This window comes from Myotis nattereri (genome assembly GCF_964212035.1).
Source record: "Myotis nattereri genome assembly, chromosome: 2".
In the NCBI taxonomy this organism is placed as follows: Eukaryota; Metazoa; Chordata; class Mammalia; order Chiroptera; family Vespertilionidae; genus Myotis; species Myotis nattereri.
This window is the reverse complement of record NC_138076.1, coordinates 171,446,721-171,467,417: the sequence shown is the minus strand read 5'-3', so window position 1 is coordinate 171,467,417 and position 20,697 is coordinate 171,446,721. Positions and strand designations below refer to the sequence as shown.

The 20,697-nt window shown below is 40.1% G+C and overlaps 1 protein-coding gene across 1 annotated transcript in view; it reads right to left on the bottom strand.

Moving 5' to 3' along the window:
* ADAMTS20 (ADAM metallopeptidase with thrombospondin type 1 motif 20) overlaps positions 1–9,679 on the bottom strand; it is a gene marked incomplete at both ends in the record, with an annotated part of 166,168 nt that extends 156,489 nt beyond the window's left edge. The window contains 2 exons of the mRNA XM_081082830.1: positions 8,585–8,946; positions 9,589–9,679. Coding sequence (XP_080938956.1) covers positions 8,585–8,946; positions 9,589–9,679 — 453 coding nt within the window. The remainder of the gene's footprint in view (positions 1–8,584; positions 8,947–9,588) is intronic.
* Between the last annotated feature and the right edge of the window lie 11,018 nt (positions 9,680–20,697).

Sequence of the window (20,697 nt, the reverse complement as noted above, 5' to 3'; positions counted from 1 at the left end):
AATATTTACATTAGACAAAATATACTTTAAAACAAAGGTCTTAACAAGAGGCAAAGGAGGTCACTATATAATACTAAAGGAATCAATCCAACAAGAGGATATAGCCCTTGTAAACATATATACCCAACATAGGAGCACCTAAATATAGAAAGTCTTGGTAGACATTAAGAGAGAGATCAATAGTAATAAGTCATAGTGGAGGATTTTAACACTTTATTAAAATCAGTGGATGGATCTTCCACACCATTAAAAAAAAAAAAAAAGCACAGCAACCTTAAACGACACACTAAGCCAGATGGATTTAATTGATATTTACAAAAAAATAATATTCAGAAATCAGTCACATTTTTATATACCAATACTTCCTCCCAAAGCAGCATAATATACATTCTTTTCAAGTCTACATGGAACATTCTCCAGGATAGACCATATGTTAGGACACAAAACAAGTCTTAATAAATTCAAGAAGATTGAAATCATATCAGACATATTCTCCAACCACAATGGTATGAAACCAGAAACCAATTACCATAAAAAGGGGAAAACACTCGAACATATGGGGGCTAAGTAACATGTTATTAAACAATAAATGGGTTAACAATGAGATCAAGGAAGAAACCAAAAGTTACCTTGAGAAAAATGAAAATGAACATACTATAACCGAAAATCTATGGGATACAGCGAATGCAATCCTAAGAGGGAAATTCATAGCATTGCAGCCCTACCTCAAGAAACAAGAAAAATCTCAAGTAATCTAACCCTATACTTAAGACAACTAGAAAAAGAACAACAAAAAAAAAGCCCAGAGTAAGTAGAAGGAAATAATAAAATCAGAAAGGAAATAAATGACATAGAGAATAAAAATAAAAAAAAAAACACAACATTACAAAAGATAAATAAAACCAAGAGCTGGTTGTTTAAAAAAGATAAACAAGATTGACTAACCTTTAACTCAAAGAAAAAAGAGAGCAGACTCAAAATCAAAAATGGAAAAGGAGAAAAAGGAACAACTGACATCACAGAATACAAAGAAATGTAAGAAAATACTATGAACAACTATATGCCAACAAATTGGACAACCTGGGCGAAATGGATAAATTTATAGAAACATGCAATCTTTCAAAACAGAATCAGAAAAATAACAGAAACTCTGAATAGACCAATTACAACTAATGGAATCGAAGCAGTAATGAAAAACTCCCCAAACCAAAAGTTCTGAATGGCTTCGCAGGAGAATTTTACCAAACATTCAAAGAAAAACTAACACTTCTCCTTCTCAAACTACTCAAAAAATAATTAAAAATGAAAGAAGACTCCCAAGCTCTTGAAATTAAAATAATGAGGCCAGCATTATCCTAATTTCAAAACCAAATAAAGACATTACAAAGAAAGAAAATTATAGGCCACTATCCCTGGTAAACTTAGTGCTAAAATCTTCAACAACAAATTAGCTAATAGGATCCAACAAGACATTAAAAAGACCCTACACACGATCAAGTGGGATTTTTTTCCAGGGATGCAAGATTGGTACAGTATCCACAAATCAATAAATGTGATTCACCACATAAATAAAATGAAGAATAAAAACCACATGATCATATCAATAGACACAGAACAAGCATTTGCTAAAATCCAACACTCATTTTTGATAAACACTCTCAGCAAAATGGGAAAAGAGGAAAGATATCTTAACATAACAAAGGCCATATATGACAAATCCACAGCCAACATCATACTCAATGGGCAAAAACTAAAAGTGCTTCCTTCAAGGTCAGGAATAAAACAAGGATGTCGGCTTTCACCACTCTTATGCGACTGCAACATAGTACTGGAAGGTCTAGTCACAGCAATCAGACAAAAAGAAGAAATAAAAGGCATCCCAATTGAAAAGGAAGAAGTAAAACTGTCATTATTCACAAATCTTTAGAAACCCCTAAAAATTCCATTAAAAAAAAACAACTACTAGAATTGATCAATAAATTCAGTAAGTTAGCAAGACACAAAAAAATAATATTCAGAAATCAGTCGCATTTTTATATACCAAAAATGAACTATCAGAAAGATAAATTAAGAAAACAATCCCATTTACAATTGCAACAATGACAACAAAAAACAAAGTAGCCAGAAAAAAATGTAACCAAGGAGGTAAAAGACCTGTACTCAGAAAAATAAAGAATACTGAAGAAAGACATTGAGGAAGATATAAATAAGTGGAAGCAGGAGGAAACCAAGATGGTGGCATAGATAAACACCAGAGATTGCTGCCTCGCACAACCACTTCAAAAATACAACTAAAAGACAGAACGGACATCACCCAGAACCACAGGAAGGCTGGCTGAGTGGAAATTCTACAACTATAAGGAAAGAGAAAAGCATACAGGAGGTGCAGTGCGGAAGTAAAATACTAAGGTGCAGAGGTGCATGCAGAGCGGGCTGGTGGCTGAGGGCTCAGTTGTCGTTTTCATTCAGGAGGAAGTCTCAGGCTCTGAGCTCCAGTTCCCGGCGAGTCTCTAGGGACCCAGACTCATACAGGAAAAGTGGGACTGTCAGGCAGCGGTTGGAACTCGAGGGCAGCTTTCTCTCCGTGGGGCTTGCAGTGATTACTGGGACACTGAGAAACAGAGCCTCTGAGGGCAAGACTGAGAGCAGCCATAACTGCTAGCCCCGCCCTGTTGATCCTGTGGGACCTGCCCTGCGGAAGCCCTGCAGGGAGGCTTTTGCTGGATAGCCTCAGGCAGAGGCTAGATTAGCACCTCCCTAGAGATCCAGGAGCCAGGAAGCCCAGAGGTCAGAGTGGGACCATCCAGTTTGCAGCTCTGTAGAAACATAAAGGACACGCTCAGGGGGCAGACTCAGTGAGCACCAAAGCCCCATTGAAGCAAGTCTTGCCCCAGAGGGGTGTCTCCAGCACAGAAGTTCTCCCACTGAAGACACAGCTGATTCTCACAGCCAATTGGCCTGGAGGCCAATTCCTCCCAGTGATACCTACAACAATCAAGGCTTAACTACAACAAGACTGTGCACAAAGACCACAAGGGGGTGCACCAAGAGTGTCCTCCTCAGGTAATTGGGGAGGCGGAACCACTGGGCCCTAGAGGACACTTAGCACAGAAAACCACTTTATCAACACAGGGAAGCATAAAAAATGCGGAGCAAAGAAAAAGGACACAAATGACAGAAATGGAGGAAAGCAAACTACTGGATATAGAGTTCAAAACCACACTTTTAAGATCTTTCAATAATTTTCTAGAAACTGCCGATAAACTTAATGAGATCTACAAGAAATCTAACAAGACCCTCGATGCTGTGATAAAGAACCAACTAGAAATTAAGTATACACTGACTGAAATAAAGAATATTATACAGACTCCCAACAGCAGACCAGAGGAGCGCAAGAATCAAGTCAAAGATTTGAAATGCGAAGAAGCAAAAAACACCCACCAGAAAAGCAAAATGAAAAAAGAATCCAAAAATACAAAGATAGTGTAAGGAGCCTCTGGGACAGCTTCAAGCATACCAACATCCGAATTATAGGGGTGCCTGAAGAAGAGAGAGAGCAAGATATTGAAAACCTATTTGAAGAAATAATGACAGAAAACTTCCCCTACCTGGTGAAAGAAATAGACTTACAAGTCCAGGAAGTGCAGAGAACCCCAAACAAAAAGAATCCAAAGAGGACCACACCAACACACATCATAATTAAAATGCCAAGAGCAAAAGACAAAGAGAATCTTAAAAGCAGCAAGAGAAAGAAAGTCAGTTACCTACAAGGGAGTACCCATATGAATGTCAGCTGATTTCTCAACAGAAACTTTGCAGGCCAGAAGGGAGTGGCAAGAAATATTCAAAGTGATGAATGCCAAGAACCTACAACCAAGATTACTTAACCCAGCAAAGCTATCATTCAGAATTGAAGGCCACATAAAGAGCTTCACAGATTAAAAAAAAAAAAAAAATAGCTAAAGGAGTTTATCACCACCAAACCAGTATTATGTGAAATGCTGAAAGGTATCCTTTAAGAAGAGGAAGAAGAAGAAAAAGGTAAAGATACAAATTTTGAACAACAAATACAACATCTATCAACAAGTGAATCTGAAAATCAAGTGAATAATCTGATGAACAGAATGAACTGGTGATTATAATAGAATCAGGGGCATAGAAAGGGAGTGGACTGACTACTCTTGGGGGGAAAGGGGTGTGGGGGATGCAGGAAGAGACTGGACAAAAATCGTGCACCTATGGATGAGGACAGTGGGTGGGGAGTGAGGGAGGAGGGTGGGGTGGGAACTGGGTGGAGGGGAGTTATGGGGGGGAAAAAGAGGAACAAATGTAATAATCTGAACAATAAGGATTTAACTGAAAAAATAAATAAATAAATAAATAAGTGGAAGCATATACTGTGTTCATGGATAGGAAGAATTAACATCATTTAAAGGTGATGCTACCCAAAACGATCTACAGGTTCAACACAATTCCTATTAAAATACCAATGGTATATCACAGAAAACTGGAACTAATATTCCAAAAATGTATATGGAAACACAAAGACACCAAAGTAACCTCAGTAATCTTGAGAAAGAAGAATGAAGTTGCAGATCACAATACTGGATATTAAGCTACAAGGTCATAGTAATCAAAACAGCTTGGTACTGGCATAAAAACAGACATATAGATCCATAGAACAGAATAACCCACACCTTTATGGTCAATTAATATTTTACAGAAGAGGCAGAAATACACAATGGGATAAAGACAGTCTCTTCAATAAATAGTGTTGTGAAAATTGGACACATGCAAAAAAAAAAAAATTTAACTAGACCACCTTCTCACACCATCCCAAGGATAAAGTAAAAATTGATTAAATACTTAAATGTAAGTTGTAAAAACATAAAAATCATAGAAGAAAACCTAGGCAGTAAAATCTCAGACATTTCTTGTAGCGATATTTTTTCTGACATATTTCCTCAAAGGAAACAAAAGAAAAATAAATAATTAAATGGGACTACATCAAACTAAACAGTTTTTGCACAGCAAAGGAAACCATGAGCAAAATGAAAAGGCAAGCCACTGAATGGGAGAACATATTTGCCAATGATACATATGATAAGGAGTTAATATCCAAAATGTATAAAGAACTTTTACAACCCAACATCAAGAAAACAAACAACCCAATTAAAAAATGGGCAAGGGACCTAAATAGACACTTCTCCAAAGAGGATATACAGATGACCAACAGACATATGAAAAGATGTCTAATGTCACTAATCATCAGAGAAATGCAATTTAAAACCACAATAAGAGATCACCTCATGACTGTCAGAATGGTTATATCAATAAATCAACAAACAAGTGCTGGTGAGGATGTGGAATAAGGAAAACTTTGTGCATTGTTGGTGGGAATGCATATTAGTGCAGCCACTGTGTAAAACACTATAGAAGTTTCCTCAAAAAATTCAAAATGGAACTGCCTTATGACACAGCAATTTCACTTCTGGGAATAAACCTGAAGAAATCCAAAACAGTACTTTGAAGAAATATATGCACCCCTATGTTCCTTACAAAGTTATTTGGAATAGCCAAGATTTAGAATTAGCCCAAGTGCTTCTCAGTAGATGAGTGGATAAAAAAAGCTGTGGTTCATTTACACAATAGAATACATCTTGGCCATAAAAAAGGAACTCTTACCTTTGTGGAAGCATGGATGGACCTAAAGGGTATTGTGCTAAGTCAGTGGTTCTCAACCTTGGCTGCACATTAGAATCACCTGGGAATCTTTTTAAAATCCTGATTTCTGGGCCTCATCCTCCAGACCTTCGGTTTCTTTGTTACTAATGTTGTGGCCTCACCCCATAACAAAGAAACAGAATTTCTGGAGGATGGGGCCCAGAAATCAGGATTTTGAAAAGATTCCCAGGTGATTCTAATGTGCAGCCAAGGTTGAGAACCACTGCGCTAAGTGAAATAAGCCAGTCAGAGAAAAACAAATACCATATGATATCAGTTACATGTGGAATCTAATGACCAAAAACACAAAATAGAAACAGAATCATAGATAGTGAACTGACTGACTGCTATCTAAGGGCAGGAGGGTTGGGGGAGCTGGGTGAAAAAGTTGAAGGGATTAAGCAAAAAGCAAAAAAAAAAAAACCAAAAAAACCTCATAGACACAGGCAATAGTATGGTGATTGACAGAGAGGAAGGAGGGGTGAGGTAAAGAGGGGATAAATGGTGGTGGAAAGAGACTTGAGTTTGGGTGGTATACTGATAATGTGTTACAGAATTGTACACTTGAAACCTGTACAATTATTTTTTTAATTCATCTTTATTGTTGAAAGTATTACAGATATCCCTTCTGGTTTTTTCCCTCATTGACCCCCTTCACCCTGCACCAGCCTCTCCCAGGCGTTCACCACACTATTGTGTCCCTGCGCTATGTATGTATGCATAAGTTCCCAGGTTAATCACTCCCCACCCACCCCTCCACCCCTGCCACCTTCCTTCTGAAATTCTTCAGTCTGTTCCATGCTTCTATGTCTCTGGGTCTATTTTGTTCATCAGTTTATTTTGTTCATTAGATTCCACATGAGTGAGATCATGTGAGATCTGTATGGTTTTATTAACCAACTAGAGGCCCGATGCATGAAATTGATGCAAGAGTAGGCCTTTCTTCCCCCAGCTGCCGGCACCGGTTCCCTCTGGGACCTGAGACCTGGGCTTCCCTCAGGCCACCGGCAGGCACCCTGGACCCAGGATTCTCTCGCAGCCCTGGTTTTGTCCGGAAGGTCACCCGGAAGGACATTTGGAAGGACATCGGGTCTAATTAGCATTTACGCTTTTATTATTATAGATGTCACCCCAACAAATTCAATTAAGAGAGAAAAAAAAAACACACATATTGACCAGGTCAAATTTGTGGTAGTAAATATAGAATTTTCCAGAAAAGCTAAACATTATTTTGAAAGGTTCTATGAAAGAGGATATTTTTATTTCCTTTGCCATATAAGTAGCCATGTAAATATTAGTGTGTTTCTGTCATCCTTATGTTGCAAGCATTTTACATTTATCCACAGCAGAAAGAAAATTGTTGAAATCATTCCATGTAAATGTAGCTCAAGAAAACAGCATGAAAAAGACCAAAGAGACTTTCCAAGTTTATTTAGTAATGACCTATTCACACCCAAGAAGACATCTTACATCAGTTAACCTGAGAGGAAGTATTACATGTGGCCTGGTGAGAACTATTATCCATTTATTTTACTTAATTAAAAAATAAACAGTGTTGATGTTCTACGACTATTCTTTTAAAAAATTGCTCCAAAAAGGAAAAGGCTAAAACTTGAGAACACTAGAATCCTATAATCAAAGTCCTAGTGGTTGTCTCTTCTTAGAGGAATTAAAGAGGAAGTGAGCTCATATGTTTTAATAGAAATGTTATTTACCTTGGGTTCCATGAACCCGGATAGTAAAGTATTACATCTTTATTTTTACTAACCTCTGATACCTAACATTTCCTAAAAGTATGATTGTAGGTAAAAAACCACAGACATTGTTACTTTGTTACCAATAAACTGATACTTCTGTATTACATTAGACTTGATGTAGCTATCTGGATCTTTTATAGTATCACCACTGGTAAAGTATAGTAGTAAACAGACCCCTCCCCAATAGATATTGAATGCATTCTTAAAGCAGTATACATCACAGCACCACAAATTGTAATAGCTGTAACATCTTGATTACTGTTAGTATTTACAAGGGAGCCAATTAGATCATCTTAAGTGTGTAAAATAACATATGAGTTATTATTTTAGGAGAATTTAGAGAAGATGTTTCCCCAGACTGAAGAGAATCATGGCAAACAGATTTACAATCTGTTTCAGAGGGAGAGAAAATACTGGGTTCTATGTGTTTCACTTCATTTCCTCTCTCCCCACAATAAGGCTTTTCTTACAAAGTCTCCATCTTTTACTCTTGTCACTCTAATGACCATTTGCTGGCACCAGGCCACTGTAGATACTCTCCTATATTTTGTTTAATGCAACGTATTTAAACAGTCAGATGCAACCTCTTCCCTATTCTGTACTGCACCGATTAATGAGCATCCACATACTATTGAAAACCCACTCTTTCTTTCTCACCTTTTCCTTATATGTACACATTCTTTTCCTTCTATCAGCCTAACATTTAAAGAACAAACTTAAGTAAGTCCAGGAGGTTCTGCCTGGACAGATGGTCAGCAATGGATGTGTCGGAGTGAAAACCACGCTTCGCTCGTAGCAGAGGCCATGCGGCCACTCCCCGACGCACTCATTGGGCCTCTCTCTGTCTGACACTTTCAAGTCCTCTCAGCTTTTCACAGTAGAGCTCATTTTGCCCAGCAGGTAGACATGCTGTTCTTCCAAGCCCCTCGCTGCAGGAAGGAGTGGCCTCTGGCTTGGGTTCACTTAGGTGTTAATCCCTCCAGTGACCCGCTCTGATCTCTTGGGTCACCAACCACAAACTCAGAAAAACCCATTACATGGCTGCCTGAATGGAGCCTTCGATTGGATCTCAAGAAAACGTCAAAGGACCGGAGGGCGCTTACCAGGCCTCCACAGAGGCTGAAGACCGCTATGTGATCCTCCCGAGCGTTGACCTGGCCCCGATAGAAGCAGTGGCGCAAGCCTGGGGACACCGCCCGGCTCTCCTCCGCCCCGCGCGCGGGGGCCCCCAAGTGCACCTCGGTGAAGCCCTCCGCCAGAAAGGCGGCGTCCGCGCTCAGGTTCAGCTGGAACAGCTGCCCGTAGGCGCTGATTCGGTAGTGGGTCCGGAACGGCGGGGGCTCGGGCGCCTCTGGGCTGCGCTTCCTCCGACTGAAGTGATGGCTCCGAGGGAACACTTCGCCGAACTCATTGACCCGCGTGGGGGTCACCACTTCGTATGAGGCCAGGGTCCTCACCAGCGCTTCTGCAACCACAGGGAAATGGCCATTGAGCGCCCCCCCACACACACACACACGTGTTTCCAACTCCAACCCCAAAACTTCTTCCACCAAACGTCCCCACCAAAGACCCAAGGTCCCAACTCCCCAGAACACCCCGCAGGGCGACAAATGCACACAGGATGGCGAGCGCGCGCGCACACACACACACACACACACACACACACGTGCGCTCTGGGAGTGCGAACCCCCCGGCTTTCCCACACCCCCGACTGGCTTCACCCTCCCCGAGCAAAGACCCTGACGCGCCAGGCCCTGAGCAGCCCACCTCCTTCCCCAGCCTCTCCGCTTCCCCCTCCGCCCCCGCCAGCTCGTGCCTGAGGGGCGCACGCGCCCCCCTGCCCCGCGCGCCCCCCTGCCCCGCGCGCCCCCACCGCATGGTCCCCGGAGGGAGTCCTGTGCCCCGCGCACGATTCCTCGAAACCCGACCCAGCGACCACCTCTCGGGATGCTGGGGAGGCCGGCTGACCCGGGAGGCTCTGGAGCCCTGCAGAGCCAGGGCTCCCCAACGGGCTCCGCCGCTCACCCCCCGCCCCAACTCCGTCCGGGGGTCCCGCTCAGGCCCGAGCCCCCACCTCGCGGCTGGCGGCGCCGCGCGGTGACCTTACCTTGCCGGGGGTGGAAGTGAACTTCCCAAGACCTGGCGATGAAGAGCGAGAGCTGGTAGAGCAGCCCCGTCAGCCACTTGGCCACCCGCATGGTTCCACCCGGGAGATCCCTGCCCGGAGGCCAACCCCAGCCAGCCGGCTGCCCCCGCGCTCCGCGCCTCTCCTCCCTCTCGCCCGCCGCTCTCCGCGCCGGCCGCCGCGGCGCCTCAGCAGCCTCCCGAGCAGCAGCCCCGGCCCCGGGCCGGCCCGTCTCGCCACACCGCCGGCCTCCGCTCCCTGAGCCGCTGCTTCATCGCACTGCAGCCCCGCAGCCCCCTCCTTTTTCTCGGCAGCCTCGCTCCGCTTCCCGCGCCAGCACCGCCCTCAGAAGCCCTCAGCTCAGGTCCAGCTCCGCGCGAGGAAGCGGCTCTACCCAGCAGGAACGGTGCCAATATAGCCACCCCGAGCCGGGCCAGCGCGGGGAGAGCCCGCCCCAGGGGCCGGCCCCGGCCAATCAGCGGGAGGCGCGGCCCGGGCTCGCCCTCAGGCGCGCAGCCCGCCCCCCAGCCCCGAGCTGCGGGCGGAGTGCGGTCCCCGCGGGCTCCCGCTGTGGGCGTGCAACGTGGGATTTGATTGCCCGGGGTTTCAGCTGGACACCATCCCGGTACCTGTAAAACCCAAGACGGATACCAGCTGCGAGGCCAAGGTAGATCGATGATAAGGGGGGGGGGGGGGGGGGGTGTTTCAGTTCTTATAATGAAATAAGCATCAGATGGAAAGTTTCTGTTATTTAGGTTTCACGGTCATTTTAGGCTTCTCAAGCGAGATAAAATAAGCTATAGTTCTTGTAGGCAGCGGATGCTACCAATGAAGCTTAAATGCCTAGGAGTTGTTGGAAATTTAAGAGTGTTGTAGGTGCCGAGGAGAAGCTAAGGTTGCGATCAACAAACACTTCTGAGTGGGAATTTCTGGAAATGGTTTAAAGAAATTGGAAAAGAAAAGGATCTCAGTCTCCAAAGTCCCAGACAAGTTATTGTGATTTTTGTCCTTTGAATATTCATTGTTTGTACTTAATGGGTATATAAAGGGTCCCAAAATTATAAAAACGTCAAGTGCCACAAAATTTGGATCTGCCCCTGCCTATGAGTCAATATTTTTATGAAACTTTCTGATGAACATTTTACTTTTTAAAGACTGATCGTATTTTCTTATATTATAAAATATCTAAATGACCCTGACGTATCCACAATTACCTTTCTAAACAATTACTGTAGCTCTAAATCCAGTTGTGTCACCTGGTGCCTGTGAAAGTGGATGGACCTTGGGGGAGCAGAAAGCAATCATCATTTCAGAATTACTTTCTCATTTCCCAGGTCCACCTGTTTGATATGCAGGTTCCATAACTGCTTCTCTGTATAACCAGTATGGGGACAAAAGGGCAGAGAGTAGATTGCCTTGAAATCCAACCAAAGGAGAGAAAGAATGAGAAAGGAAAAGTAAAGGGATGTGTGGGTAAATCTCCACACACACAAAGGAACACACTCTCAATTTAGTCGCTGGCTGTCCTTCCTCCCCTGAGCTCTCAACAATGAGATTTCTGTTTGCTTTGAATTAGCCTCTTGTGGCATACCTCTTTACTTTTACATCATACACTTTGGTCCATCTGTTAGTCACAAATGCGGAACAATCTTATTCAGGGAAGGAGAGTTTCATCTTACTTTTGCCAAGGAAATTACCCAGCTTTGATGGTAATTCTTCCACAATCAATCCCCTTCTTTTGTACCCTTCCTCACAAGTATCATTTTATTCATCACAGAATTATAGACTTCCGGTGTTTTTATAAGTTAAGCGTACTGTTACTCTAAACAAAAAACAACGGACTTCACCCACACCTGTCTATTTAGTGGTTACCTTCAGGACATTAGCGTTAGAGTCATTTTAATTGCATTGCAGTTCTGAATGCATCTTTACAGTAGAGCCATGCCTCCCCCTACAAATAACAGAAAAATAGAACTGCACCTGTTTAATTGGCTATCTGACTGCTGGCTGCAGGCAAAATAGATATTTCATTTCCATCACTGGATGTCATTCAAAGTAGTGTTTGTAATGGAGTATTTGATTTTCAACCTGCTCTATTTGAAAACACTGTTCTAAGAATAGGGCTTTTTTATTTTTTGCTTTTTTAAAGAAATGGGAAAATGCATGGAATGTGTATTCTCTGCCATTATAATCTTTACAATCTATAGTTATAAAAGCATAATATGCTAATTAGACCAGAGACCTTCCGGACGAAACCGGGGCTGTGAGGGAAACCTGGGTCCCGGGTGCCAGCAGCCAGGGGAAGGAAGGCCTACTCTTGCATGAATTTCGTGCATTGGGCCTCTAGTGTTTAATAAAGAGCGTTATTTCCCTCATTTAATAGCAGATAAATGTTACATTTTCATATAGTATCTAAGGTGGAGTTACACAAATCCTTTTTTACTCCAATGCCTTTTCATTATACTAGACTATCACTGTTAGGATATTCACATTGTTTGTCTCTCTTCCTGCCTTCTCCCCTACTAATGAAAATGTTACCAATAAGCTAATCTATGCCATTTAAATCAAGCAATTTCCTTACACTGATCATTATAGCTACCACTTATGAAACATTAACAGACTAAGCACTATACATGGGACTTCATAAAGATTAACCCATTTAAATTGCACATTCCCTCTATAGTACCAAGAGAAATTAAATTATTCACTCAGATAACATATCCAGTTAGACTCCAATATCTTTGGTTTTGATTTATATACTTAAAAAAAAAGATTGTACTCTTCATGCAGGCTCAACTCTGATGCAGCACTGTTATAACCAGCAACTCAGAAAATGGAAGCTATACTTATAAAAAATGTAATTTTGTTTGATTTGTTATTCTAAAGTCGTCATTATAATTACAAACTATGCTATGAGGTCGGTATAGTGTAGAAAAAATATATTTTCAATCTTGCAAGGCAGGAATATGTTAACTTTAGTCACCATACACAAGATAGATCTTGTTTTGTAATCTAATTCTACCATAGCTAGATGTGTAAATTCAACAATTTACCTAAACTTTATCAGCTTACATTTTATTAATTGTAAATGGAGGTAATAATCATCTCATGATTAAAAGGAATTATACAGGTAACATACATAGCCTAATACTGGGTAAAATATGTGCTCAATTTACATTCATGCTGATTATGATTGTCATTACAATAGGGAACTGAATGTCCTAACCAAAAGGAACAACTATTTGAATACAGACTGCTTTTCTAATATCAGCAGGTAGGAGATAGGATGATCAGTCTTCACTATTTACATAAGACTAGGCCCCGGAGTTTCTATGACTGCTAGACATTCAGTGTTAAAACTTGGAAAGTTCTAGGCAAACTGGATGAATTGGGTTCCCAAGTTCAGGGTTTCTCAACCAAGGCACTATATTGACTTTCTGAGCTAGGTGATTTGTTTTTCGGGAAGAGGGGACTGCCCTGTGAATGGTAGAATGTTAAGCAGCATCCCTGGCCTCTACTCACTGAATGCCAGTAGTACCCTACCCCAACATTTTCATATTGTCAAATGTCCCCTGGGAGCAAAATTGACCCAAGTTGAGACTCCTTGACTTAATAGAGGGAGAGAATTGGGAAATACGAAATGCACACAAATAAATTTGGCAGATCTCATAGATGCTGCTCCATTCTTACTTACAACTAACTGGTCAATAGTTTAGTAAAAAAATCTTTATATATTGTAGCAGGAGTGGGAAATTATTCATCATTGTAATTAAAATGATACAAGCTGTGGTCATTGTGTTAATAATTTTTAAAGCACTTTTGTTTCCAGATATACAGGAAAGAATCAAATTCTTATGCCCAAGCACTTATTACACTCTGTTCTAATTTTTATTTGCTTATCTGGATTCAACACCAGATTGCAAGGATCATGTGAGGAGAACCTATAGCTAGCCTTTGAGTCAGTATCCCCAGCACCAGATGCCATGTCCCCATTGAACAAAAATAAATTAAATATTCATTGGATAAATAAGTACTAATATTGAAATTTATATAACCAAGGAGAATTAAACAATTTACCAATCTTATCATCTCTGTCTTTTAATTAGGATATCTATACCATTTATATTTAATATAATAATATGTTTACATTCAAGTTTATTATCTTGCTATTTGTTTTCTATTTTTCCTGTTTGTTCTATTTATTCATTTTTTTCCTTTTTTCTGCCTCCTTCTTGATTAACTGAATGTGTTTTATCATTCTATTTAATCTTCTTTGTTAATTAGAACTCTTTCTTTTGTTATTTAGATGGTTTCCCTGGAATTTATAGTATAATTCTTTAACTTATCTCTGTCTACCTTCAAGTAATAGTGTGCCAGTTCAATGTCTTTCCTTCTAACCTTGTGTTGTTGTCACCATACATTTAAGTTTCATAGGTTATAAATTCCATATTGCATTGTTGTTATTTTTATTTAAGCAATTATTTTCACCTGATATCATTTTCCTTTTGCATTCAAGGCTTCCTTTAACAGTTCTTATAAAATAAGATGATGAGTTCTTTTAACTTGTATATGGTTTTTAGTCTTTATTTGACCATTATTTTTTAAACCTTTTTTTTTTCTGGGTATAGAATTCTTTCAATGCTTTAAGAATTTGAGCTACTCTCTTCTTGTTGGAGTTTTCTAACAAAAATAATATGTCATTCTTATCTTCTGTACATAGGGTATCTCTTATAACTGTTTTTAAGATTTTATCTTCATGATTAGTTTTGTGTAATTGTTTTTTATGGTGGGCCTTGATGTGATTTTTCTAGTGTTTCTTATTTATAAAGTTCATTGAGTTTTGGGGTACTGTGAGTTATTATTTTTATCAAATTTACAAAGTTTGGAGTCATTATTTTTTAAATATATCTTTGTTCTCTCCTCTCATTCAAGGACTCGTTATGTAAATTTCTGTGTTTTATTTTGGATAATTTTTATTGTTGTCTTTAAATTCACTAATTGTTTTTTGTGCCATGTCTAATTTACAATTAATACTATTCAATATAGATTTAATTTCATGTTATAAGTTTATCTCTAGAACTTTAGTTTGGGTCTTATTTATATCTTGCATGCCTCTACTTAACTTTTAAACTTTCACGATGCAGTTATAATAATTCTTTTATTATTTATTCTAACATATGGGCCATTTCTTCATCAGTTTTGATTGTTGTTGTTGTTATTTTTTTCTTATTTGTATTGGTCATATTTTCTTCCTTCTTTGAAACCCTGATAATTTTTGACTAGGTGTCATGCATTGTCAATTTTGCCCATTTGAGTGCTGGTTATTTTTGTGTTCTTATTCATCTTCTCTATCTTTGCTCTGAGGTGCAATTAGGTTGCTTAAAAATAGCTAGAGCTTTTCTGGTCTTGCTTTTAAGAGAGTAAAGCAGTGCTCAGTCTAAGGATAATTATTTCCTACTATTGAGGCAAGACTTTGCTGTGTACTTAACCCAATGCTTGTGCATCAAAAGGTTTTCCAGTCTGGTTAATGGGAACAGACTCTATTCCTAGCTCTATAAGAGCCAGGGGCACTGCTACTTCTAATTTTTTTAGGTGGTTGTTTCCCTATTCTTGTAGAATTTCTTCACATGTATGTGTACTACTTTGAGACTGAAATATTACATATTATTCAAATATGCCAAGAAAATCAACACAAAAGATTAATATTGCAATGTGCATTGGATAGTTCACCTTCTCCTCCTGGAAACTGCTTTTTTTAAAAAAAGGGGAATGTGCCCAGCCGATGTGGCTTAGTGGGTAACCATCAACTTTTGAACCGGAAGGTCAGGGTTCAATTCCAAGTCAGGGCACATGCCTGGGTTGCAGGCTTCATCCCTGGTGGGAATCATACAGAAGGCAGTCAATCTATGATTCTCTGTTATCATGAATGTTTCTATCTCTCTTTCCCTCTCCCTTCCTCTCTGAAATCAATAAAAATATATTTTAAAGCAAATAAAATTTAAAAAGAAGAATGATAACTCCCAGATCATATAGCAGTTACCATAAACAATTGAGGTAGGAGCCTTGTGAAAACAGTAAAGAAAATATTCAAAAAAAGGAGCAATAAGGCTAAGCATGGGTAGCTATCAAGTAACACCAGAAAAAAAATACGTATTCTGAAGGTGAGTGTTCACCCTGTTTTGTGAAAGTTGTAGTTCTCTTGTGGAACATCAGAGATTGAGTACATGAGCAGTTCTGTTAGCAGAAGTCTCCTGGACTGTGTTTTCCAGAGAAGCAGAAGAGGGCTATGCAGATAATAACAAAGAGGAGCCAGAGCTACAGGAGGCATCTGTCTCTGTGACAGCAGACAAAGGGAGCAGCTAGGAGGCTACTCGGAACCTCTCAGCCCCAATGAATAGCTAGTTCCGGAAAATCCAATTAATTAAAGGATGAGTTTTGGGGTTTTTTATTAAGAGACTGCATACAATAAATGCAAATATGCTATAAGAAACACATGTGGGAAAGAGCATCAAAACCTACCTACAGGTAAAGAAAAACACTAGAAACATGTTGCCGTGGAGCAGACAAAAATTTTGGATTAAAAAAAAGTGAAGAGATTACTTTCTTTTTTTTAATTCTCACCCAAGGATATTTTTCCCATTGATTTTCAGACAGAGTGAAAGGGGGGAAAGAAGAGGGAGGGAGGAGGGGAAGAGAGAGAGAGAGAGAGAGAGAGAGAGAGAGAGAGAGAGAGAGAGAGAGGAGAGAAACATCATTGTGAGAGAGACACATTGATTGGTTGCTTCCCTCATGGGACCGACCAACTGGGCCAGGGGACCAAACCAACAACCTAGGTATGTGCTCTTGACTGGGGAATTGGACCAGTGACCCTTCCGTCCTCAGGCCAATGCTCTAAAAATTGAGCCAAACCAGCCAGGGCTGAAGAGATTACTTTTGAAGTAAGAACTCAAAGCAGAAATAAGAACTCATGGAAGATATGGAAAAGCAATACAAGAAATAAAATATGATCTAGCAAAACTCGGGAAAGAATTACAGGAGAAAAAGGCACCTCAACACAATAAAAACAAAATTGAAAAGAGCATGAGGAAGAATAGAAAATATTAATAAAACAATAAGGAATGTGGAAAAATGAGGAAAGTGACCACATTGAAATGGAAATAAAGAATGGACAAAAACAAAAGAAGGGAGAAGGAAGGAAGGAAGGAAGGAAGGAAGGAAGGAAGGAAGGGAGGGAGGGAGGGAGGGAGGGAGGGAGGGAGGGAGGGAGGGAGGGAGGGAGGGAGGGAGGAAGGAAGGAAGGAAGGAAGGAAGGAAGGAAAGAAGGCCAGAATAGAGAGAAAACAATAAATAGAAAAGATATGCATTGGGGATCCACATAGACATATTTGGAGTAGCTCCTGAGGGAAAAAGAGTTAAACAAGTGGACAGGAAAAATGTAAAGTTATAATTCAATAATGCTTTTGTTGAATAAAAGACCTGAATCTACATATTGGAAAGACTCAAAAGAATTGACCAAGAATGATCAACATTAAGACATTTCCTAGTAAAGCTACTGAGCTTTAAAATAAAGAATTTTTAAGCAGTCAGACAAAATAAATGTTATTTATAAAGATAAAATAATTAGGTTATTTCATATTTCTCCACAGCGACACTCAACATCAGAAAATGGTGAAATAACATCCTTAATATACACAGGGTGGGGCAGAAGTAGGTTTACAGGTATACATATGGAAAATAATACAATAATTAATTTAAAATAATACAACAATAAACTCGGTGTTTACCATACTCACAACTGTAAAACTCCTTTTGCCCTACTGTATATACTCAAGGAAAAAATCTGAGCCAGGGATTATATTCAGCTGAACTGCCCTTCAGGTTTAGACTATACACAGTTTTGAATCTGCAAAACTCTGAGAATATTTTTCTGAAGAATTTTTCACTTAGAGCTAATACTAAAATAAATGCTGAGTAACAGAAGAGAATGCCATTTTATAGAGTAAGATGAAAAATAAAGATATAAATATATGGCAGTTATAAATATATTACTGCATAGCATAGCAACTACCTCCATGTTGCAGAAATCCTATATAATAAAAGGGTAATATGCAATCAACCAAATGGAGGAACAAGCAGTCACTATGATGTGCACTGACCACCAGGGGGCAGACGCTCAATGCAGGAGCTACCACCTGGTGGTCAGTGCGCTCCCACATGGGGAGCACTGCTCAGCCAGAAGCTGGGCTCACTGCTGGCGAGCACAGTGGTGGTGGTGGGAGCTTCTCCTGCCTTGTGGCAGCGCTAAGGGTGTCCGACTGCGAGAGGGTGCAGGCTGGGCTGAGGGACACCCCAGAGTGCATGACTTTTGTGCACTGGTCCTCTAGTTTTGTTATAAATGGGTATGGGAAAGAACAGATTAGTAGTGGGATTTTAAATTCATATCTATCAATCAGTTCATGAGAGAGGAAAAAGGCAAGAACATAAGTGAAAATATAAAGGACCTAAATAACATAATTAACAAAATAGTTGTATCTTAAAAACAAACCTTATGTATTAGTCTTTGTGTAACATTCAAGACACAGAAGAAAATCTATAACCTTAAACTTTTAGATCACTTTTAAAAAGGAATGAAAATTTAATTTAGCAAATAATTCAGATATTGGGGGGAAAGTAAAGGAAAGCAGAAACAGGAATTAATAAAGAAATAGTCAAAATGAAAGAGTTAGAAACTATGGGCCCTCAAATTATAGTAAAGATAATGTTTTTAAATGACTTTGGTGGGAACATTTGCCACAGGAGAAGGAAAATTCAAAAGTCAATGAAAAGTTGGCCTGTAATATATGAAGCTTAAAATAAGAAAGTACTCACATTATTCTGGGGATATTTGTTTTGTTTTTAGTCATGGGTGGTGAGGGTGAGGTTCCAAGAGAAATAACTAGACATCTTATCCACAGTTTACATAACTGACAAAAGAAAAATATTAACTTTTACAACAATACCACTAAGTAATAAAACTAATAAATAACAACAAAAGCAGTGTATAGAAAGACATATACCACAGTGTCAGTGATGATATCCTTGAATAATAGTAAGATCTATTCTCTACTTTTCTCTTCAATGATCCTGTATTCCTTAAGTAATAATAATAATAAAATGGTGATTTAATGATAAACATTTAATAATAATAATCTACACTAATAAAAGACAAACATGCAAATTGACCATACCTTTGCTACACCTTAAGCCATGCCCACCACCCAATCAGAGCTACTATATGCAAATTAACCCAACCAAGATGGCAGCCGGCAGCCAGGCAACTGAAGCGAACAGGAGGCTTGCTTGCTCCAGTGATGGAGGAAGCCAAGGTTCCCCGCCTGCTGCTGCCCAGCTCTGAGCTGCACTCTAAGCAACTATGTTGCAATTATAGAAGCTAAACAATCCCCAGAAACCTGCTTTCAGCCAGCTGGGCCTCAGAGCTGGAGTTGCAACAGTGTTTCAATTATAGAAGCTAAACAAAGCCCAGATACCTGCTTTCAGCAACCGAGGTCTCAGAGCTGGAGCCGAGCCTCAGAGCTAAAGCCGGCTCTCAGCTCCAGTGACAGCCATAAAAGTTAAATAAATCACAGAATAAAAAAAGAAAAAGAAAAAAAGGAGAGGTTGGGAGATTCAGTCACCTGCCAGCCTGAAAACAGCCCCCAGCCCCTCAACCAGACTGGCCAGGCACCCCAGTGGGGACCCCCACCCTGAAGGGGGTGTGACCAGCTGCAAACACCCATCAGCCCCTCAGTCAGGCTGGCCAGGCACCCAAGCAGGACCCCTACCCTGATCCGGGATACCCTTCAGGGCAAATCAGCCGGCCCCACCAGTGCACCAGGCCTCTATCCTATATAGTAACAGGGTAATATGCAAACTGACCCTAACAGCAGAAGGACTGGGAATGACTGGTCGCTATGACACACACTGACCACCAGGGGGCAGATGCTCAATGCAGGAGCTGCCCTCTGGTGGTCAGGGTGCTCTCACAAGGGAGGAGCTCTGCTCAGCCACAAGCCAGGCTGAAGGCTGCCAGTACAGCGGTGGTGGTGGGAGCCTCTCCTGCCTCCTCAGCAGCGCTAAGGATATCCGACTGCAGTTTAGACCTGCTCCCCGCTGGCAAGTGGACATCCCCGAGGGCTGCCGGGCTGCCAGAGGGATGTCTGATTGCCATCTTAGGCCCAATCCCCTGGGGAGCGGGCCTAAGCCAGCAAGTGGTCACCCCCTGAGAAGTCCCAGACTGCAAGAGGGCACAGGCCGGGCTGAGGGACCCCCCTCCCTGCCGAATGCACAAATTTTTGTGCACCGGTCCTCTAGTATAAATATAAAATACTATGTATATAAAAATATTTATATACTATATAAAAATATTTATATACAATAGTATTTCTATAAAATATTTATATAGCCTATATCATACATAATAAATATTTAATGTTGTTTAATAATATATTTTAATATATTTGATACAATTTAATAAAATATAATAATAAATTAAAATGTGATGCCCTACTTCACAACATACCCCAAAATCACTTCAGATGAATGCAGATCTAAAAGATAAAGCAATAGACCTTTTAAAGAAACATAGGCTAACATATTTATGACCTGGGATTAAATACAACTTTCTTTAAGAAGACACAAAAGTATCAACAAAAATGATAAACTGGATTGTATTAAAACTAGATCTTTTCATTAATCAAAATATACTGTTACAAGAATAAAGAATGTGAAAGAAATTATATGCAATTCATATATATTACAAAGAACTTGTTCATAAAATACACAGGTAAAAATGATACTTTGAAATTATAATAAAATTAAGAATGTCTACTCAAGATCTTATTAAGAGAATAAAAATAGTGGGGAAAATTAGTTGTAATACATTCATCTCACAAAAATGTGTATCAAGAATATAATAGAAAAAAACTTCCCAAAGAATAGTCAAAAGACTTAAAAATATATATGGTAAAAGCAAATATCAAAATAGCTAATAAACATAGGAAACGTGCTCAACATCACTAGTCAGCAAGGAAATGCAAATAAAACACAGAATTT